This window comes from Balaenoptera ricei, assembly GCF_028023285.1.
Source record: "Balaenoptera ricei isolate mBalRic1 chromosome 7 unlocalized genomic scaffold, mBalRic1.hap2 SUPER_6_unloc_1, whole genome shotgun sequence".
NCBI lineage: Eukaryota > Metazoa > Chordata > Mammalia > Artiodactyla > Balaenopteridae > Balaenoptera > Balaenoptera ricei.
The window spans coordinates 1101851-1120033 of NW_026777444.1; the positions used below are offsets into that span (position 1 = coordinate 1101851).

Genomic DNA, 18183 nt, shown 5'->3' on the forward strand with positions numbered 1-18183 from the left:
TCATGTAGAAATTTGGTAATTCCGAGCTGTAATCATAATCAGTTTTTATCAAGTGATTTTTATGATTTCCTCAAGGAGACTTACACAATACTTTGCTAAAATATCAATTTAAGGGCAACGGCAATTCTACGAACACTAATTTGAATAAAGATGATGAGGCTGAAATGGTCCCTTATTCACATGTAGTATTAATAAGTATGTTGCTTTTGCGAAAATAGATCCATACTTTAAGAACTAAAAGTAAACCATGTATTTGATGATTTTCACAGAACTTAATGACTGATTTTCCTTGGAAATCAATTGATATTGGACCTTTAATCATGGCAATTTGTGGTATATGTATAAATGTACTCCTAATGTTGTAGTATGTACTGCTATGAGTAGTTAGGATCAGAAGAAATCCTTATGTTCCAGGATGATGTACATCTAGTAGCTTCAACAACTTTAAATCCCATCTATTTAGTTTAATTCTTGAAAATAAAAATTTAAAGGAATACTATATAGTATTTTCCAATCAATATCTTTTTTTTTTTTTTAAAGACCTCCTAGAGAAGCAAGTGGAGATTTTTTTTTTTTTTAATTTATTTATTTATTTTTATTTTTGACTGTGTTGGGTCTTCGTTTCTGTGCGAGGGCTTTCTCTAGTCGTGGCAAGTGGGGGCCACTCTTCATCGCGGTGCGCGGGCCTCTCACTATCGCGGCCTCTCTTGTTGCGGAGCACAGGCTCCAGACGCGCAGGCTCAGTAATTGTGGCTCACGGGCCTAGTTGCTCCGCGGCATGTGGGATCTTCCCAGACCAGGGCTCGAACCCGTGTCCCCTGCATTGGCAGGCAGACTCTCAACCACTGCGCCACCAGGGAAGCCCCAATCAATATCTTAAATGCTCACATTCTTTTTTTTAACCTAACTTGTGTGATAAAGACTTATAAACATGAGTTCTATTTCTCAACATGAAACTACCTTCAAGAATATTTAATAATAAAATAATACACCAACTCCTCAGCATATGGAATATATAAGATCCTTCACAATCTGAATCTAATTTCTCTCCTAAGCAACAGTATCTTAAATTCTTATGCCCTTGCTTCTGTCCTCAGTGAAGACAACTGAAAAAAAAAATCAAACCAAATATCCCATCATCTCCTCAACTTGCCACGTCCTTTCTTACTGTTAGGCGCCTGCAAATGTTTGGTACCTTTACCCCGAATTCCCTGACTGAACCCTCTATACACACATACCTCTTCCATACTTCCTCCTCACTGAAGAAACTTCTATTCATCCTTTAAAAACCATCTCAAATACCACAGGGCCATTACAATTTTCCCTAGTGAAATTATATCCTTGGTGTTTCCAAAGTAATTTGTCAAAAACTCTTCTAGAATCCTTATTGTATAATTTTGAAAATACAGAAAAATTTAGATTATCATTTTAACCACATCACCTGAAAAGAATTTATTTCTGATTTTGACATTTATAGAAAATGTAAAATTAATAAAAAGTATTTTTAACTGTCTTTAGTAAAATCAGAAAAGTATTAAAATTGAAGATGCACATCTACCATTATGAAAGTCAACAATTGTAACTATCTTTTCTGAAGCATTTAATTTACAAATTGCCTTATTATGTTTTGTAATTAATTTTTATGTGCCCACTTTTAGGCAAGGACCATGTCTTGAACTGTTTTGTATTCTCCTCTGAACATAACACAATTTGAATTATATAGGAAGAACTTAAAAGATGTGAGATGAAACACTAAATGACCTTTGATTTTCTTTTATGAGCTTTACAGAGGTATAATTTATATGTAAAATGAAATATCCCAATTTTAGGCAAATAAATCAATGAGTTTTGACAAATGCATTCAGCTGTGTAACTACCACCCACCCAAACCACCATGTAACAATTTCCATCACCTGAAAATGTTCCAATGGCAACCAAGGGTCTGCTGTCTTTATACTGTGTGTTCTCTAGAATTTCATATAAATAGAAACAAAGAGTACGCCATCTTTTGTGTCAGGCTTCTTACACTTAGCATAATGTTTTGAGGGGAGGGTCACCCATATTGTTTAGTGTGTAAAACAGTTCATTTCTTTCACTGCTAAACAGTATTCCATTGCAAGTGTAATTTGCTTGTCCTTTCACCAACTGATGGACACCTGGAATTCTGTTTTGTGCTGTTATGAATAATACAGCTATGAAAACAGTGTGCAAATCTTTATACAAACTTGTATTTTCATTTCTCTTGGGTAAATATCTAGGAATAGAATTGCCAGATTATATGGTCAATCTATGTTTAACCTTGAAGAAATACCAAACTGTTTTCCAAAGTTGGTCTACTAGTTTGCATTCCCACCAGCAATATATGAGATTTCTAGGTGCTCTGCTTCCTTGCCATTACTTGGTATTATCATTCTTTTTAATTGGAACTATTGTAGTGGGTGAACAGTAATAGTTCACTGCAGTTTTAATCTGTGTTTCACCAATGACTGAGCATCTTTTTGTGTACTTACTTGCCATCTGTATATCTCCTTTGGTGGAAGTATCTATTCACATATTTTGCCTATTCTTTTTAATCAAGTTGTCTTATTACTGAGCTATAAGAGTCCTTTACATTTTTTTGATAAGTCCTTTATCAAATATGTATTTTATAAAAGACATTTTTGCCTTTTCATTTTCTTTACAGTGTCTTCTGGAGAGCAAAAATATCTAATTTTGATGAAGTTCATTTCATCAATTTTATATTTTGTATTTCATGTTTTCCTAGATAGTGACCTATTGGGGAAATTTATGTTTATTTTCTCAACGTAATTGTGGCAATTTTCTAAAATAATAGCTTCTGTCAGTTATCATATTTCTATTAGTGTTATATAAGTGACTCATTACAAAAACCTATTAAATAATAATCAGAGATATTGAAAAACCTGGACCAATTCTTTTAGGAGATATAAAGAGAAACAGATTGATACAATATACTTCCTTTGTATTTGTTTCTTCCCCTAGAGAAAATCATTGTGTTTATTTTTAAAAACCCGAGTTACTTATATGATATTCACACAAGGGATATGTGATCAATATGATTTTTACAATTTTCACGCTATCCCCTTAAAGGGAAATGGCAGATGCTACTTCTCCTTCTTCCTCACTTTGGGATACAGAAGTGACGGTGAGTGAGTCACTGGACGGTGAGGACAAGGACAACATGCTAAGGACAGCAGAGCAATAACACAAAAGAAACATGAGCTTTAAGCCCCATGGAGCCACCATACTTCCCTAGTACCAATTTAAACCACTGTAATAAGGGGCCTTTGTTGCGGCAACCATGCCCATGTTCCAACTAATAAACTAGCACCCACTGAATGCATTTGAGTGAAGTACTGTATTCAAAACAACTGGCACAGTGTGAGACGCAGAGTAAATATGACAATATTAGCTATTACACTACAGTACAGATTCAGAGATTGTCTAAGAGAAAAATTCGCAAAGTAGTATTTTCTTTAAACTAAGACACTTTTGAAACAAATAATTCAATTATTTTGGTATCTTCTGGTAGATTCCAAGTAAGTGGACAAAGTTGTATGACAACATTAAATAGCTCAACAACCACTTTCTTTAATATGAATTGTATTTGGTAATATAATGGTAAAAGCAAAAGTATTGATGGAAGTTCTTACCATGGAAAGGTATTCATTCGTACTCTGTTCTTATAAATCAGAATTCCTCCTGACATCACTCCAATCATAATTTCATTGTTACTTTGATCCTTCAAAAAATAAAAAAAAAAAAGAAAATGGCAAATCTAAAATAAACTGTTAAAGATATATTTTAAAAATATGATTAGTTTTTTTACACAGTGTGACATTTCATCAAAGGCAACAGTTAACTGAGTAATATTTACAAATCCATATGGTAACTGTTACATCATAAAAATAAAGGACATACTTCAAATCAAACGTAAATGTTGCATTATTAAAATTTATTAATCTAAAGCAAAAATGATTTCAGGATTTCCCACAGTTTATAAATGGGACTGACTCTTTGATATAGAAAATCAAAGACCTTCTCATCTTATAGAATGATAAGTTAGTACCCATCTTTCCATTTCTAAAACTATTAAGGTCCAATTACTGTGTAAATATGGTGGTAGGATTGCAAAAGTGAATAAAACCTGGAGTTCAGAGTTTGGTGAAGGGCAACCTGTAATAAAATAATATTTCCAATATAATGAGAAGTTCTATAACAGACATAATACAACAAAAACATTATGGGAGTATAGAGTGGGGACAATTGTTGGAGAGTTTGGAAGGCTCCTGAGAAGGAAATTTGAATTGTGCTTTGACGGGTGAGTTCTCATGCTGACTGATCCAACGTGAACAGCTGACCTGCACTATTAAGAGAATGAGTGGAATTAAAACTTTTCTCAGCTGCTAATCAGTCTTGAAATAGCTCTGCTTCTTGACTTGAAACATACTACAGGCAAACTAATATAGCAATAATGCTTTTATCCCTAGCATTTATGTGATCAGAAGATAGAACTAATTGATGAAAATATAATCAAGATTCTGTAATTGTCTCCCTAGGAAAAAAACCTTTAAAATGTAGTTTCAATAATGTCTAATTAAATGAAATATTACTAAATTAGCCTGTTAGGTAAGCTAACATGTAGTAAGTGGCCAAACATAGCAGTGTATGTTAATTTGTCTGGCTGCTCCTTTTCTTCTGCAATAACCAGCACCACTGCACACTATTATCAGAGTCTTAAATCACTGTTCAAAGGACATCAATCAGAAGTCTGAATCAAGATGGCTGGCCCAGCCTCAAGGATGGCAACTTAATATATGCTCCGGTTACCCCTCCTGCTCTCAGTCTCATAAAACATCAGAGAAGATACATGAAAACAGAAGAAACCCCTAACACTTGAAAACAATCCGTAACACTGAAAGGTATGTAATCAGTGGGCCAGACATTTTGAGGAGTCTGTGAAGACAAAGTGGATAAGATCAGATTTATGGAGAGAAAATAATTCCAGAAAACCACAGCCCAAGGGGAACCCTCAAATTACCGTCAGGATGATCAGGTAGGGAGCAGGAAAGATAATTAGCTCCTATCAACCCTACAATCTAGACTGAGCTACAGGACACAGAATTGTGTGCAGCCTGTCTAAAACAGCAAGTGTGGATACTGGGGACAGGAATAGAGTGATCCCCAGAAGGGATGGAGAACCCAAAACTGAAAAAAGCAAACTATAGGCACATTCTACCTGGCAGTTCCTTCCTTCCCTCCTCCAGCACCTAAAACAGGCCGCAGTAAAGACAAGCATCATGCATGATCAAGTGAACTAAGAATCACAAATACAAAAGAAGTACACAACCAAGGACCACCAAGCACTTGAGAAGAACCAATGCCATTAAAGAGATATACAAAACTCAATAAATACGTAAAGCAGTCAGGCTGCTATGCTGGTAGAAAAACATTAAAAAACACTGCAGGGATATCTAGGAATTCAAATTCTCAAATTATAGCTATCTAGACTGAAGTGTCAGTTCCCAAGGTATTGCCAGAGTTGGGCAAGAGAATGCAAGAAAATAAGTATTATGTCCTTTATGGATACAAATGCTATTAATTCCAGTGTGCAGAAAAATGAACGCTGACCACCTTATTTTATGCTTTTCTTATCACTTATTACTACCTAATATAACGCTATACATTGACTTGTTTAATCTGTTTATTTTTTCTCTTCTTCACTAGAACCTAAGTAGCAAAGTGCAGGGCCTTTGTTTTGCGCCCTTTCAGGTTCTTAGATGTAGAAAGGCCTACCCATTTGTGGAATGAATGGACCTCTATTATCTGTAGGAAAATACCTCCCGCTGTTTAGCTTGGCACTGAAACGACCACCCCATCCCATTTCATTTCCCCCTTTATAATTAGTAAAAACCTGCTTCCCATCAGGCCATTCCACGTGTTTTGTGTACCCATAATTACATGTTTTAATTTATGCTGTTCTCACCTCTTCTTCATGTCTCTCTGATGAATCAAATCAAACCTAACCAAAGTCTAGATCAAGTCCACCTTCTCTGTGAAAACTTCATTAGCCCAGCAGAATGTACTGAATTGTACCATGAATATGTAATCAGCAAAGTCCAGACTGTGTGAAACTACAGGTGAAATGGTGCAGTTCTTTAACAAGAACATTCTAAGGAACGGTAAGGGAAGAAGGGATCAAAAGACATTTAAAGTTATTCAGTTAAAACAAACAAAAAGCAAGACCAAATTATAGTATCCAGGAAGGCACACTGGGTGATAAAACCACAGAAGAACAATGTAGGAAGGGGCTATGATTGGGACAGTGTATAAAAAGCGTTTCTGGAATGGCTGGCTAAAGCCTACTGCTGACCTGCGTAGTATTTACAAAGATGTTCACTACGATATACACACGGGTATATGTGCTTTATTTTACAACATGTTAAAAAACAGCAATGTAAACAGGATGAGATTTAGGAGGACTATGGACAGATATTCTAATATTCTCTACCCATGCCTCAACTGTCCATTCACGCTGCCCTGCGGTGCCCTCCCTTCCCTTCTGGTGGAGACCACGGTTCTACTCTCCACTAAGGCGCTAGGACCACTTAACCATTCGAGTCTCTCTGCAGTCACATGGTAAGAATACAATAATAACACAAAGCCACTAAAATTTTCCATTTAGTATCTTCAGACCAGTTGAGCTCAGGTAACTGAAACTGCAGAAACAGAAACCATGGATAAGGGGGGGACCACTGTATATTCTTCTAGATCTTTGTTTATATATACAAAATATAAATATGTAGTATTTATAACCACACAATTTCTTTAATCAACAAAAACTGGGATATATTATTGCGTTATTTTTCTTTTGCACTTAGCATTTTGTAAATATCTTTTCATATCAATATATATACCTCTAACTCATCAGTTTTAACTGCTGCATATTATTCCAAAATATGGATTTATCACAATTTCTTAACCATTTCTGTTGATTCATTTAGAGATTTCTAAATTTTTAATATTACAAACAATGCTGTAATAAAAATCTTTGAACACATTATTTGAAACACCTCTATAAAAAGAGTGGCGTCGGGGCTTCCCTGGTGGCGCAGTGGTTGAGAATCTGCCTGCCAATGCAGGGGACACGGGTTCGAGCCCTGGTCTGGGAAGATCCCACATGCCGCGGAGCAACTAGACCCGTGAGCCACAACTACTGAGCCTGCACGACTGGAGCCTGTGCTCCGCAACAAGAGAGGCCGCGATAGTAAGAGGCCCGCGCACCGCGATGAAGAGTGGCCCCCGCTTGCCACAACTAGAGAAAGCCCTTGCACAGAAACGAAGACCCAACACAGCCAAAAATAAATAAATAAATAAATTAATTAATTAATTAAAAAAAAAAAAGAGTGGCGTCGGAGAAATGGAAGTGGTCAAGTATTATAGTCATATTAACATTTGCACTCCTAAGGGGTCACACTTCAACATGCTCACCTCTGTTTCTCCTGTATTTCTACTTACATGTTTTAAAAAATTGCTCTACTGTGCGAACTCTTTATAAAATACGAATACTAAAAAACTTTCTGTAATATATGTTGGAATTGTTTTCACTTTTACCTTTTAGCTTTATGATTTTCCCCTATATATATCATTAGTTTAAAATTATTATGTTTGTATATTTTTCATGTAGTTAGGTATAAAGTTAGCCATAATACACACTCATTAATAATTAAAAAAATATTTCTGTGTGCCTTATATAGGTCTAGCAGTGTATGTGCTCTCAAATTATTCAGTGAAAGTGAATACAAGTAATGACCTACTGATACTTTCATAAAGATACAAAAGAATCAAAAAGGGGAAAGAAAAAAAAATGCTATGTCTAGACAGGTCCTTATGAGTAAAAGCACATAGCAGAATATGGAAAATCACTGTGTGATCTGAATATTTTAGGGTGACACAGAGAAAATCATATATATAGCTCTATTGTACAGAAGAGATTCTTTTCTCTGTTTCAAAGGATTGTATTTTTAAATTATTTGATTATTCGAACAAATATGTCCAAAAGTCCTCAAATATATGCAGGTTAAAAACAAGGTTTTCAAAGAACCTTAAAACAGAAACAGATATCATATGATTATATTAGTTAACTTCTCTGTGTCTCATTTTCCTCATCTGGAAAGTAAGGATGATAATACTCTTACTTCACAGGGCTGTTTTAAGGATTAAATGAGATTAATATACATAAGCCCTAAGAAGCGTTGTCAGGCATATAGTAAATGCTATAAAGGTGTTTCCTGTGATTATTATCTGTAACCTGTACAGTAAAATCTCTCAAAATTACTGTTCTCACAGTCTTTCTTGAATACTCTCTAATCAATCAGACTTTGGCCATCACTATAGCTCCAAAATTGCTATTACAAAGTCAATACTGGTAATATTACAATAACTTCCACATTTCTAATCCAATTCTCATCTGACATAGTTGACCACACCTGATTCACTTGGCTTCAAAGACACACAAGTGTCTGACAGAAAGAAAGGCGTTCTTTCTGAAAGGCGTTCTTTCTACCTAAATGGCTATTTCTTCCTCATCTAACCTTTAAAATTTGAAGTGTTCCAGCTCTGAGGACCTCTAATCTTCAGTTGCTACTAGCTATGTTCCTTCAGTGCTCCCGTGTCACGGCTTTAAATATTATCTGTAAGCTGACAATTCCCAAATGTATGGCTCTAGTCCAGACCTCGCCTCTGAACTCCAGTTCCATATACTGAATTGCCTGCCTTCTTTTATTTCGATTGATAGAAGTCTTCTAAAATTGCACGTCCCAAGACTAGCTCCTGACCCACCCTCTCAAATCTGCTTCTCTCTGACTGTTACAAATTACTGAAGTTACTCCATCTTTCTAGTTGTTCAGGCCAAAAACGTTAGAATCATTCCTTGAATCCTTTTTCTCTCACACCCTAGAGCCAATACATCAGTCAGTGCTGTCACTTCCATATTCAAAATACGTGCAGATTGGGGAACTTCCCTGGCGGTCCAGTGGTTAGGACTCCACGCTTCCACTGCAGGGGCCCAGGTTCGATCCCTGGTCAGGGAACTAAGATCCCGCAAGACACACGACGCGGCCAAAAAACGTTTTAAAAAAATGTAAATCACACCATGTCTTTTATCTCCTCAAACCCTCAACTGGCCTTGCTTATAATTACAAGCCAAAGTCTGTAAAATTCTTATAAAGCCCTGGTCCACCTGGACCTTGTCAATACACTCCACTCCAGCTCACTGCACCAGCCATACTGGTCTCTTTGCTGTTCCTTGAGGTGCAAAGCACACTATTTCATGGCCTTTTATTGCCGTTTCTTCTGCTTAGAACATTCTCCCCACGGATATCTGCAGGACGCCCCCATGTCTGTTCACCTTCTCAGTAAGGCCTTCTCTGATACCCCCATTTTTGGCTGTCTCACTCCCCTTTCTCACCTTAATTTTTCTCCACAGCATCTACCACAATCTGATACATTACCTTTTAATTAATCATAAGAAAACTGAGTAGAATATACAGTAAAATGCACAAATCTTAAGTGTACAACTCAAAATTTTACAACATGCATAACTTGAGTATATACACTTACATGTAACCACCACAAACCAACATATACATTTTTCCAAATCCCAAAAGGCTCCCTCAGGCGCCTCCCAGCTAGTAACACCCCTGCAGAGGGAACTGCTGTTCTGACTTCTTCTGCTGATATAGACTGGTATTTTGCCTATTCTTGAACTTTACTTCCATGGAATCACACACTATGTACTCTAAGGTACTCAATTATTCGCTTCTCGTCCGTCTTGCCCACTGGAATGCAAGCTTCATGAGGGTAGGATTTTATCTACTCACTGCTGTATCCATGGTGTCTATAAACAGGACTTGCAACATAGAAGGTGCTCAAAAAATGTTCACTGAATGAATAAATGAATAATCAAAATAGCATCATTAAGCTTTCCTTTTCTTGAAACTTTGAAGGGCAAAAGTTATTTTTCAGTAGAATTATCTTCATTATTACAAACACCTATGGAAATAAGATATTCAAAATTAAGCCCAAAACTTGGGTAGAACTGTTTTAGGGTCAATTTAGAGCATCCTATAACCTAACCAAAAACCTAAGGCCAAGCCTTCTGTGATTACATTTACATCTAGATAACCAGGAATCAGTTTCTTAGGAAAACAAAGAGTTTATATCATGCTAACTTCTTTATAAAACAGAGATTAAACTTGAAGATCTACGGTATAGATATCGTATAGCTCTATTATGCTATTTTATTCCACTCTCACAGTGTAATAAATATTGACTGATTTTCTAGTAAAGATGATAGGAATTTAGTGAGCCCTCAAGCCATTCATTTAACAAGTTACTTAGGCCAACAATTACTCCTGACATAGTGCTTCTTCCATTTTCAGAGGTCAGAAATTCTTTATGAATATTTAAATTTAGCTCCCACAATGTTCCTTGGTATTAATTTAATATGTTCAAATTATTTTATATTTTCAAGATTAATTTGATATCCGTTATTTTATCAATTGATCCTAACCACAAACTTAGGGGTAACTAATTATTATTCTTTCTAGGAGTCTGAGAGCAGTGCACAGAGGCTGTTGGGTAGAAATAATGATAGTATTTGTACCCATGGCTTGTTTAGAAGTATATTTCTTAATTTCCAAATACTTGGAGGATTTTTAAAGTCATCATTTTGTTATTGTTTTTAGCTTAAATGTACCATGAACAGAAATTATATTCTGCATACTTAAAAATAATGTGTACTCCAAACTTGTCAGATACAGTATTCTACAGTTTGCTATGTTGCTAAAATCTATATTATGCTGATTTTTAAAATGTCTGTTCCACCAGTGATTGAATAAGGGGTATGAGAATCTATCACTTTCTTTTGCTCTGTGACAGACATTGTTAAGAGAACAAAAGGGCAAAACAAAGAGTGGGGAAAATATCTGCAAATCACATATCCAACAAAAAAAGTGTATCTAGAATATATAAAGAGTTCTCAAAAGACAAGAGTAAAAAAAGAAAAGAACAAATTAAATAATGGGAAAAACACCTGAACAGACATTCATCAAAGAAAAGATATGATACCCAACATCATTAGTCATTAAGGAAATGCAAAGTAAAACCACGATGAGATAAAACACACCTATCAGAAAACCTTAAAAAGAAACAAAACAAAACAGTACCACATGCTAAAAGGATGTAAAACAACTGGAACTTGCAAAGATGCTGGTGGGGATGCAAAGTGGTTGTCAGTCTAGAAAACAATTCCCTAATTTCATATAAAGCTAAGTATACACTTGTTATATGACCCAGAAATCCCACTTTGGGATTTTTACCCTACAGAAATGAGAACTTAAATTCACACAAAAACCTATAAATGAATGTCTGCAGTAGGCCTATTAATAACAAAACAAAACAAAACAAAAAATACTGGAAACAACCCAGATGTCCTTCAATGGGTGAATGGAGAAACAAACCATGGTACATCCATATAACTGAATACAATTCAGCAATAAAAGCATAAACTACTGAACTACACAGTACCTTGGATAAATCCCAAATGCATTACTATAAGTAAAAGAAGCCAGTCTCAAAAGGTTACATACTGCAGGATTCCATTTACAAGACATTTTGGAAAAGACAAACTACGGAGTCAGGGAACAGACCAGGGTTGCCAGGAACCAGGGGTAAGGAGGAGGCTGAACTACAAAGGGGCAGCACGAGCCAGTGTACTTTTTTTTGGGGGGGGGGGGGATGGAACTGCTCTGTTTCTGTTTGTGGTTACATGAACCTACACATGTGTTAAAACTCATACAACTGAACGCCAAGAAAAAAATCCATTTATGATGTTATTTTAAGAAACAAATATTCCCATGCACCCTGCCCTCAAATCTTTTTTTCTTTCCTTATCCTGAAGTTGTCCTTCATTCTTTACTTTTCTACAGTTTCCTTTTCCCTTATTCATATAATCTTCCAGGAGTACTAAATGTTTTTGTTTTTTCAAATAGGCCATGTTCTCTCTTGATTTCAGGTCTTCCTTCATCCTGATGGCTCTATGGTGAAAACTACTCCCTTGGCTAATTCTTATTAATTTTTCTGGCTTCAGTAAATTACTTCTAAGAAGCCTTCCTTACCCTCTGCTCCCAGGCTGGATTAGAAGTTCCTGCCACAGGGTCCCATGGCATTCTGTACTTGCCCCTTCATATTCTCAAATACTTAACTGTTCATACATGCTCTAATTCTTTCCCCTCACTATCTTGTGAGCTCCATGAGGGCAGGGATTATCGATGTTTTGTTCACTAAGTCATCCTTAGTGCCAACACTGTGCAAGGCACATAACAGATGCACTGCTATGACGGTTCTAAGACTTATTTGCATCTTGCAGATTGCTATAAATAACTTAGTTCTACTCTAATTTTTTCAACCTACATTCTGGAGGCAGAGAGAAAAGATCTTAACCTTGCTTTTCAAAATAAAACATTATTTCAAACATACTTTTGCTTGTGATATTCAATTAAAACTTAAGTATTTTCTTTATGTGTCCTCTCCCCTCTACCTTTTGTCCTTTTTGTTCCCGAGGCTACAAAACTTCCCATCATGTTCACTGAACATTTGCACATTTTCTGAAGTTCTCCACATCCACATACAGCAGAAACACCTTTTCCTAGCTGGGTTATTTTGTGGGGTTTTTTTTTTTTTTTTTTGGTCTGTACAAAATATTTAAAATTTAAATTCCTTTAATTTGGCACTCTACATTTATGGCTTTCTGAGAAAGAGTTTTACAATCTAATAATTTAAACAACAAAAAACCGTAACTTAGACAAATCAATAAACAATGACACGGTTAATTATGCATGCGATCCAGCCACGCACTTAAGTTACAAAAAGTAAAGTCTAACATTCTTTGTATTATATTGACAGCAGTCAATGATAACAGATAGCAGTCTAAACCACCTTTAGAAAACTGTTTAGCACTAAAATGACTGATTTCAGTGGTCTTTTTTACCGTTAACCATAGTCTAGTATACATATTTAAAGTTCCATTTGTTTTAAACTGTATTATAATAAAACCAAAATCTAGTGACCACTATGTTACCTTTGGAGAATCATGTTCAAAAGTAATAGCCCGCAAAGAGGGAGGGAGGGTGAAGGGCTCATTCTAAAGAGCACAAGAAGTTCAAGGGGGACTTAAACATTTTAAATGGAAACAGACAGACTTCCCAGTCACAAATGCTCAGAATTACCAGATCCAGTCATGTGAGGAAAGCAAGTCATTTGGTTTTTTAAAAGGAATGGGTCTGTATATGTCTATATATTAAAATAAATTAAAAATAACTATCTAAGGAAAACTTAACTCCCTTTCAGGCTGGGATCCATATTAGGCTTAGTAGTTTGTCCCAAGAAAATATAAAACCTATCACCAATTAAACTGATGATTACCTATAATTCCACTTTTCATTAGGTATAGAGAATAGCTGTACTTCAGGTACTTCTAAAGGAATATAATCTCTTGATGAAACAATCATGAGAAGGAATCTAGGTGAAGAGACACACAAATGAAGGATAGTCACTCACAAATATGCTTATGGCAGGAGGATAACACTCTTTTGGAAGCAGCAAATTGACACAATGAAAAAGAAGTCGGGGAGGATGGTGGTGGGATGAATCGGGAGATTGGGATTGACATACATACACTAATATGTATAAAACAGATAACTAATAAGAACACACTGTATAAAAAATAAATTAATTAAATCAAAAAAATAAACTAAATAAAAGCTTAATCTCCTCCAAAAATAAAAAATAAAAAAAGTTAGGGTGTTGTACAGGAAAAGCCAGTGATTATAGAATTCCATCCTAACAAAGGCATGGCGGGTGGGAGGGGGGGCAACCAAAATACGTAAATACAATTGATTTTGTGCTTTATAAATAAAAATTTATAATGATGTTACTAAATGATGAAAAGAGTGTAGTAATACAGGCCTCAGTGAGGTGAAAGCATCTTTTATGATAACGATTTTCATAAAAGTTAAAAATACAAATTACTTTTCCTGTAACAGTTTTTTTTAATTTGTTTGTTGAATTTATTTATTTTTGGCTGCATTGGGTCTTTGTTGCTGTGTGCAGGCTTTCTCTAGTTGTGGCGAGCAGGGGCCACTCTTCGTTGCGGTGTGCAGGCTTCTCATTGCGGTGGCTTCTCTTGTTGGGAGCACAGGCCCTAGGCGCACAGGCTTCAGTAGTTGTGGCACTTGGGCTCTAGAGCGCAGGCTCAGTAGTTGCAGCGCACGGGCTTAGTTGCTCTGCGGCATGTGGGATCTTCCTGGACCAGGGCTCAAACCCGTGTCCCCTGAATTGGCAGGCAGATTCTTAACCACTGCACCACCAGGGAAGCCCACTGTAAGTTTTTATTTTGCAAAATAAAAATTCTAAAGGTACTGTCTCTTATGGTCAGCAAAAATTATCCTTATAACATAACACACTACCTTGAAGAAAAATAACATGAAAAATCCACTTCAACCACTCTTCTTGTCAGGTATTGAATCTTAAGTGATTGTGACTGTGAAAATACTTATATTCAGAGGAAATTTTGACTGCGACTATGCTGGCAGCACTCACTGTTCCATTTGCTGCCTAATCCTATCAGAGCATTAAAAATTTTTTTTGCTGAATAATGGTGCCTAACTCAACAACATCAAAATGCATTTTCTTCACTTACCCTTGCATAGTGGAATTCAACTCCATAGAGTTCTAAGGTACGTGCTGTGTTCAGGTAATTAAATTCTGCTTCTGCAGGAGATAAGCCTCTGTAAAAACATCATTAGGTTAAAAATTATAACAATCACAAATATGACCAAATTACAAGAAGGCTATTTATCTAGAAAATTTTCAGCATTCTGATTAAATATTTTACAAAACACCATGCACGAGTACTCCTCTTAGTTCTGTACAGTAACATCTAACTTTTCTGGAGGGTACATTTTCATTTCAGTAACACAAATTATTATTTTGTACAATATTTTCTTATTTTCCAGAAACACAAGAATGCACCAGCTTTTTAAAGTTCTAAGCTATACTTACGGGTGTTACAAAGCCACTCTCAGACTTAACTTAAAACAAATATTTTTCAAAATTTGGTCTACACTCCATATGTGCATTTTAATCACACAGCATGCTTCTGACACATGCAGTCTCCGGGGCGAGCTCTGGAGCAGGGCTTCTCAGGGTGTGGTGCACAGACAGGTGTTGACTCATAACAAGAACAGAAATTGAGAGTGTCACAGCCTTTTGTAGCACTTTGGCAAAGTAATTTTATGTCTGTTGCATCTAACAACAAAAAAGTACTTGTAATTTTTTATGCCTTTGTTTATTTCTCCATTTTATTTTTCTAGTAATTCATTTTTATTATATTTTTCAGAAGCATCATTCCATGAGAGACTGAGGGGAAAACTGGTCTTTCATCACAGGTAGTTTCAGATGTACTGTTCTATAGAAACTGATATAGAATAAATGGGTCCAAATTGTTTATGTTTAGGAAATATTCCAGGTGATTCTTATGAACACAAGTTTGAGAACTACTACTGTAAGTGCAAAGCCTTTAAAAAGGCTGTATTATATACAGTTCTAACAACCTTGGTTATCTGATATTATCAGGCTATAGCAGAGCAAAAGCAACAAATTAAAAATGCAAAGATATCACCCTTCATTCATGAATGATATCAGAAAAGGGAGCAAGCAGCCTGCCAACGTATGATCATAAAAATGGGATTCCTCAAAAAAAAGGAGATATACTTCAGTTTTCTATAAAATTCAGTTAAGTTAAATAAATACTCTACTTTCTTCCCCACCCTCCTGCATTATAAACTGGATGATTCTATTTTTTCTTTCTTTAAAAATTTGCAGAACCATTTCTTTAAAGCAAATAGAAATATGTAATAAATACCTTGTGAAATGTACAAACTTTGTCCTGACAGAACAGACTTTTCATTATTGGTAAATTTTTTTTAAAAATCTGGTTTATCTTCAAACCCTTGGTTCAGATATGCAATGTGTAGAACTTTCATAATAAATGGCATTTGCTTTTAGACCAAAACAGCCCCCATACCACATGAAGCCGGTCTGTTAAAATTCTCACTCATTAATCTTGCTTTAGATTAGGGTCCGCAAACCTTTACTGGAAAGAGGTGGCTGGTAAGCACTTCAGGCTTTCAGGCCATATGGCCTCTGCTGCAACAACTCAGCTCTGCTGTTATGTGAACGCAACCACAGACAATGTGTAGGCCAATGAGGGAATCTGTGTTCCAATGACTGTTCACGTAAGGACACTGAAAGTGGAATTTCTCAAAATTTCATGTGCCACAAAATGTTCTTCTTCTTTTGATTTTCTTCAACTATTTCAAATGTACAAACCATTTTTATTAGATCGTAGACCACGCAAAAGGAGGCAACAGGCCATAGTTTGCCAACATGTTGTAGACACATGGGCCATTACCGAATGACAGTGAGTTTCCTTATTAATAAGAGCTAATATTTCTTCAGCGCTTACTATGTGCCAAGCACTGTTCTGAGTACTTTGTATATATAAACTCACTTAATCCTTATAATAACACCAGAGGTAGATAGTTTTATCATCCCCAATTTACATGTAAGGAAACACAAACAGACATAGAGTGACTGGGCTGAGGTTACAAGATTGTAAGTAAAGTAGCCTCATCAGAATTTCAAACGAGGCCAAATGAGTCTGGCTCAGATTCTTAGAGTCTAGTTCAGATTCTCAGCCAATATGTAACACCGCCTTAGCTCCTCCATGAGTATTTTGAATTGTATGGTAAAGCAAAACTGAACTCTGAACCAAGAAACAATACGATTTTCTATTCAAAGCAATAAACCTCTTCTTGAAAACTCATGTCACAGAAAATCAGATTCATAAAATATCAAAGTTGAATACTGTTATAAATGAAAAAATGGTACTATTTTAAAAGAATTTTTTTTTATTAATTTAGTACTACATAAAGTTCCTTTTCTTCTCTTGGCTCATTACCAAACAGAATTGATTCCTTTCACACAGCTAAAAACTAAGAAAGAACTGCTAAGTAGATTGAACTGTATATTGTGAACATATTATTAATATTCTAAAATTCCTTCTTAAAGAACTGGCGACTTTGTATAATAGCCAATACATGTCTGTTTACATACAGCTTTATGTTTCTTAACAGACATGAAAACAAGCCTCATATAGTCTATGATTTTTTTAGTATAGATTACCTACATTTCTTTACAGTAATCATACTATTTTATATAATAGTAACTGTTCTATATTAAGTAATCACATTAGAAATAATTTTAAACATTTCTCTAGAAAAGATGCCATTAAGAAGTTTATCAAGTAAGCAGAAAAGTAAATAAATCCTTACGTATGTTGCTGATGTAGTTTTGCAATTTCTTTTTCAAAATCTTGAGGTTGATTAGGAATGAAAGAATAATCTGAGAGGTAGCCTGGCAAGTTTTCTGATTGATTGTAGTCTCCAAGTTCAGCTAATAAATGGAAAGAAAATATTCACACTTCAATAAACACAGTTTTTAAGTTTTATAGCCAAATCAGCAATGTCAAGAATTCCTTTATATTTCTGGAAGTAAAATATTTGTTTCTACTGTTACCATTTAAGCAAATTTTAACAACACATTCAACGTTCTCCTAGGTCTTAAACAACTTCAGAAAAATTATTTTCAGGAATCAAAGTAAGTGCTAACTAATTGGATGTTTCATTACACTTTCTGTGTAGTCACTTTTTTCTGCATAGTAACATATGTTTAAATAACTCATACATTAAAGGCAATGTACTACCAACAGAGACCATGCAATCATATGCTATATGGCCCAAAGGTGGGCTGATACTTACACTGAACAGCAAATGAAGCCAAAAGAGCAGCAGTGTTATAAGGACAGGGCAATCTAATAAAACAGAAAATAACTCAAGGTTAAACACAATAATTTTAAAAGCACTATAATTTATATTATACTATTCACACTTGAAGTTTCTGTGTGACTTACATTTTAACTATTAAGTAATGAACTTATCTGATGAAAGGAATTCATGCTACATGTAGCCATCTTTCAGTAGA

At 35.4% G+C, this 18183-nt stretch overlaps 1 protein-coding gene across 3 annotated transcripts in view; it reads right to left on the reverse strand.

Annotated features, from left to right (window-relative positions):
* The window catches only part of PTPN4 (protein tyrosine phosphatase non-receptor type 4), a 182099-nt gene that overhangs the window by 82219 nt on the left and 81697 nt on the right, over positions 1-18183 (reverse strand). For all 3 annotated transcript variants that reach the window (XM_059912035.1, XM_059912036.1, XM_059912039.1), the window contains 4 exons: positions 17961-18013; positions 17475-17595; positions 14780-14867; positions 3672-3760 (listed from right to left, as the gene is read on the reverse strand). In XM_059912035.1, coding sequence (XP_059768018.1) covers positions 3672-3760; positions 14780-14867; positions 17475-17595; positions 17961-18013 — 351 coding nt within the window. The remainder of the gene's footprint in view (positions 1-3671; positions 3761-14779; positions 14868-17474; positions 17596-17960; positions 18014-18183) is intronic.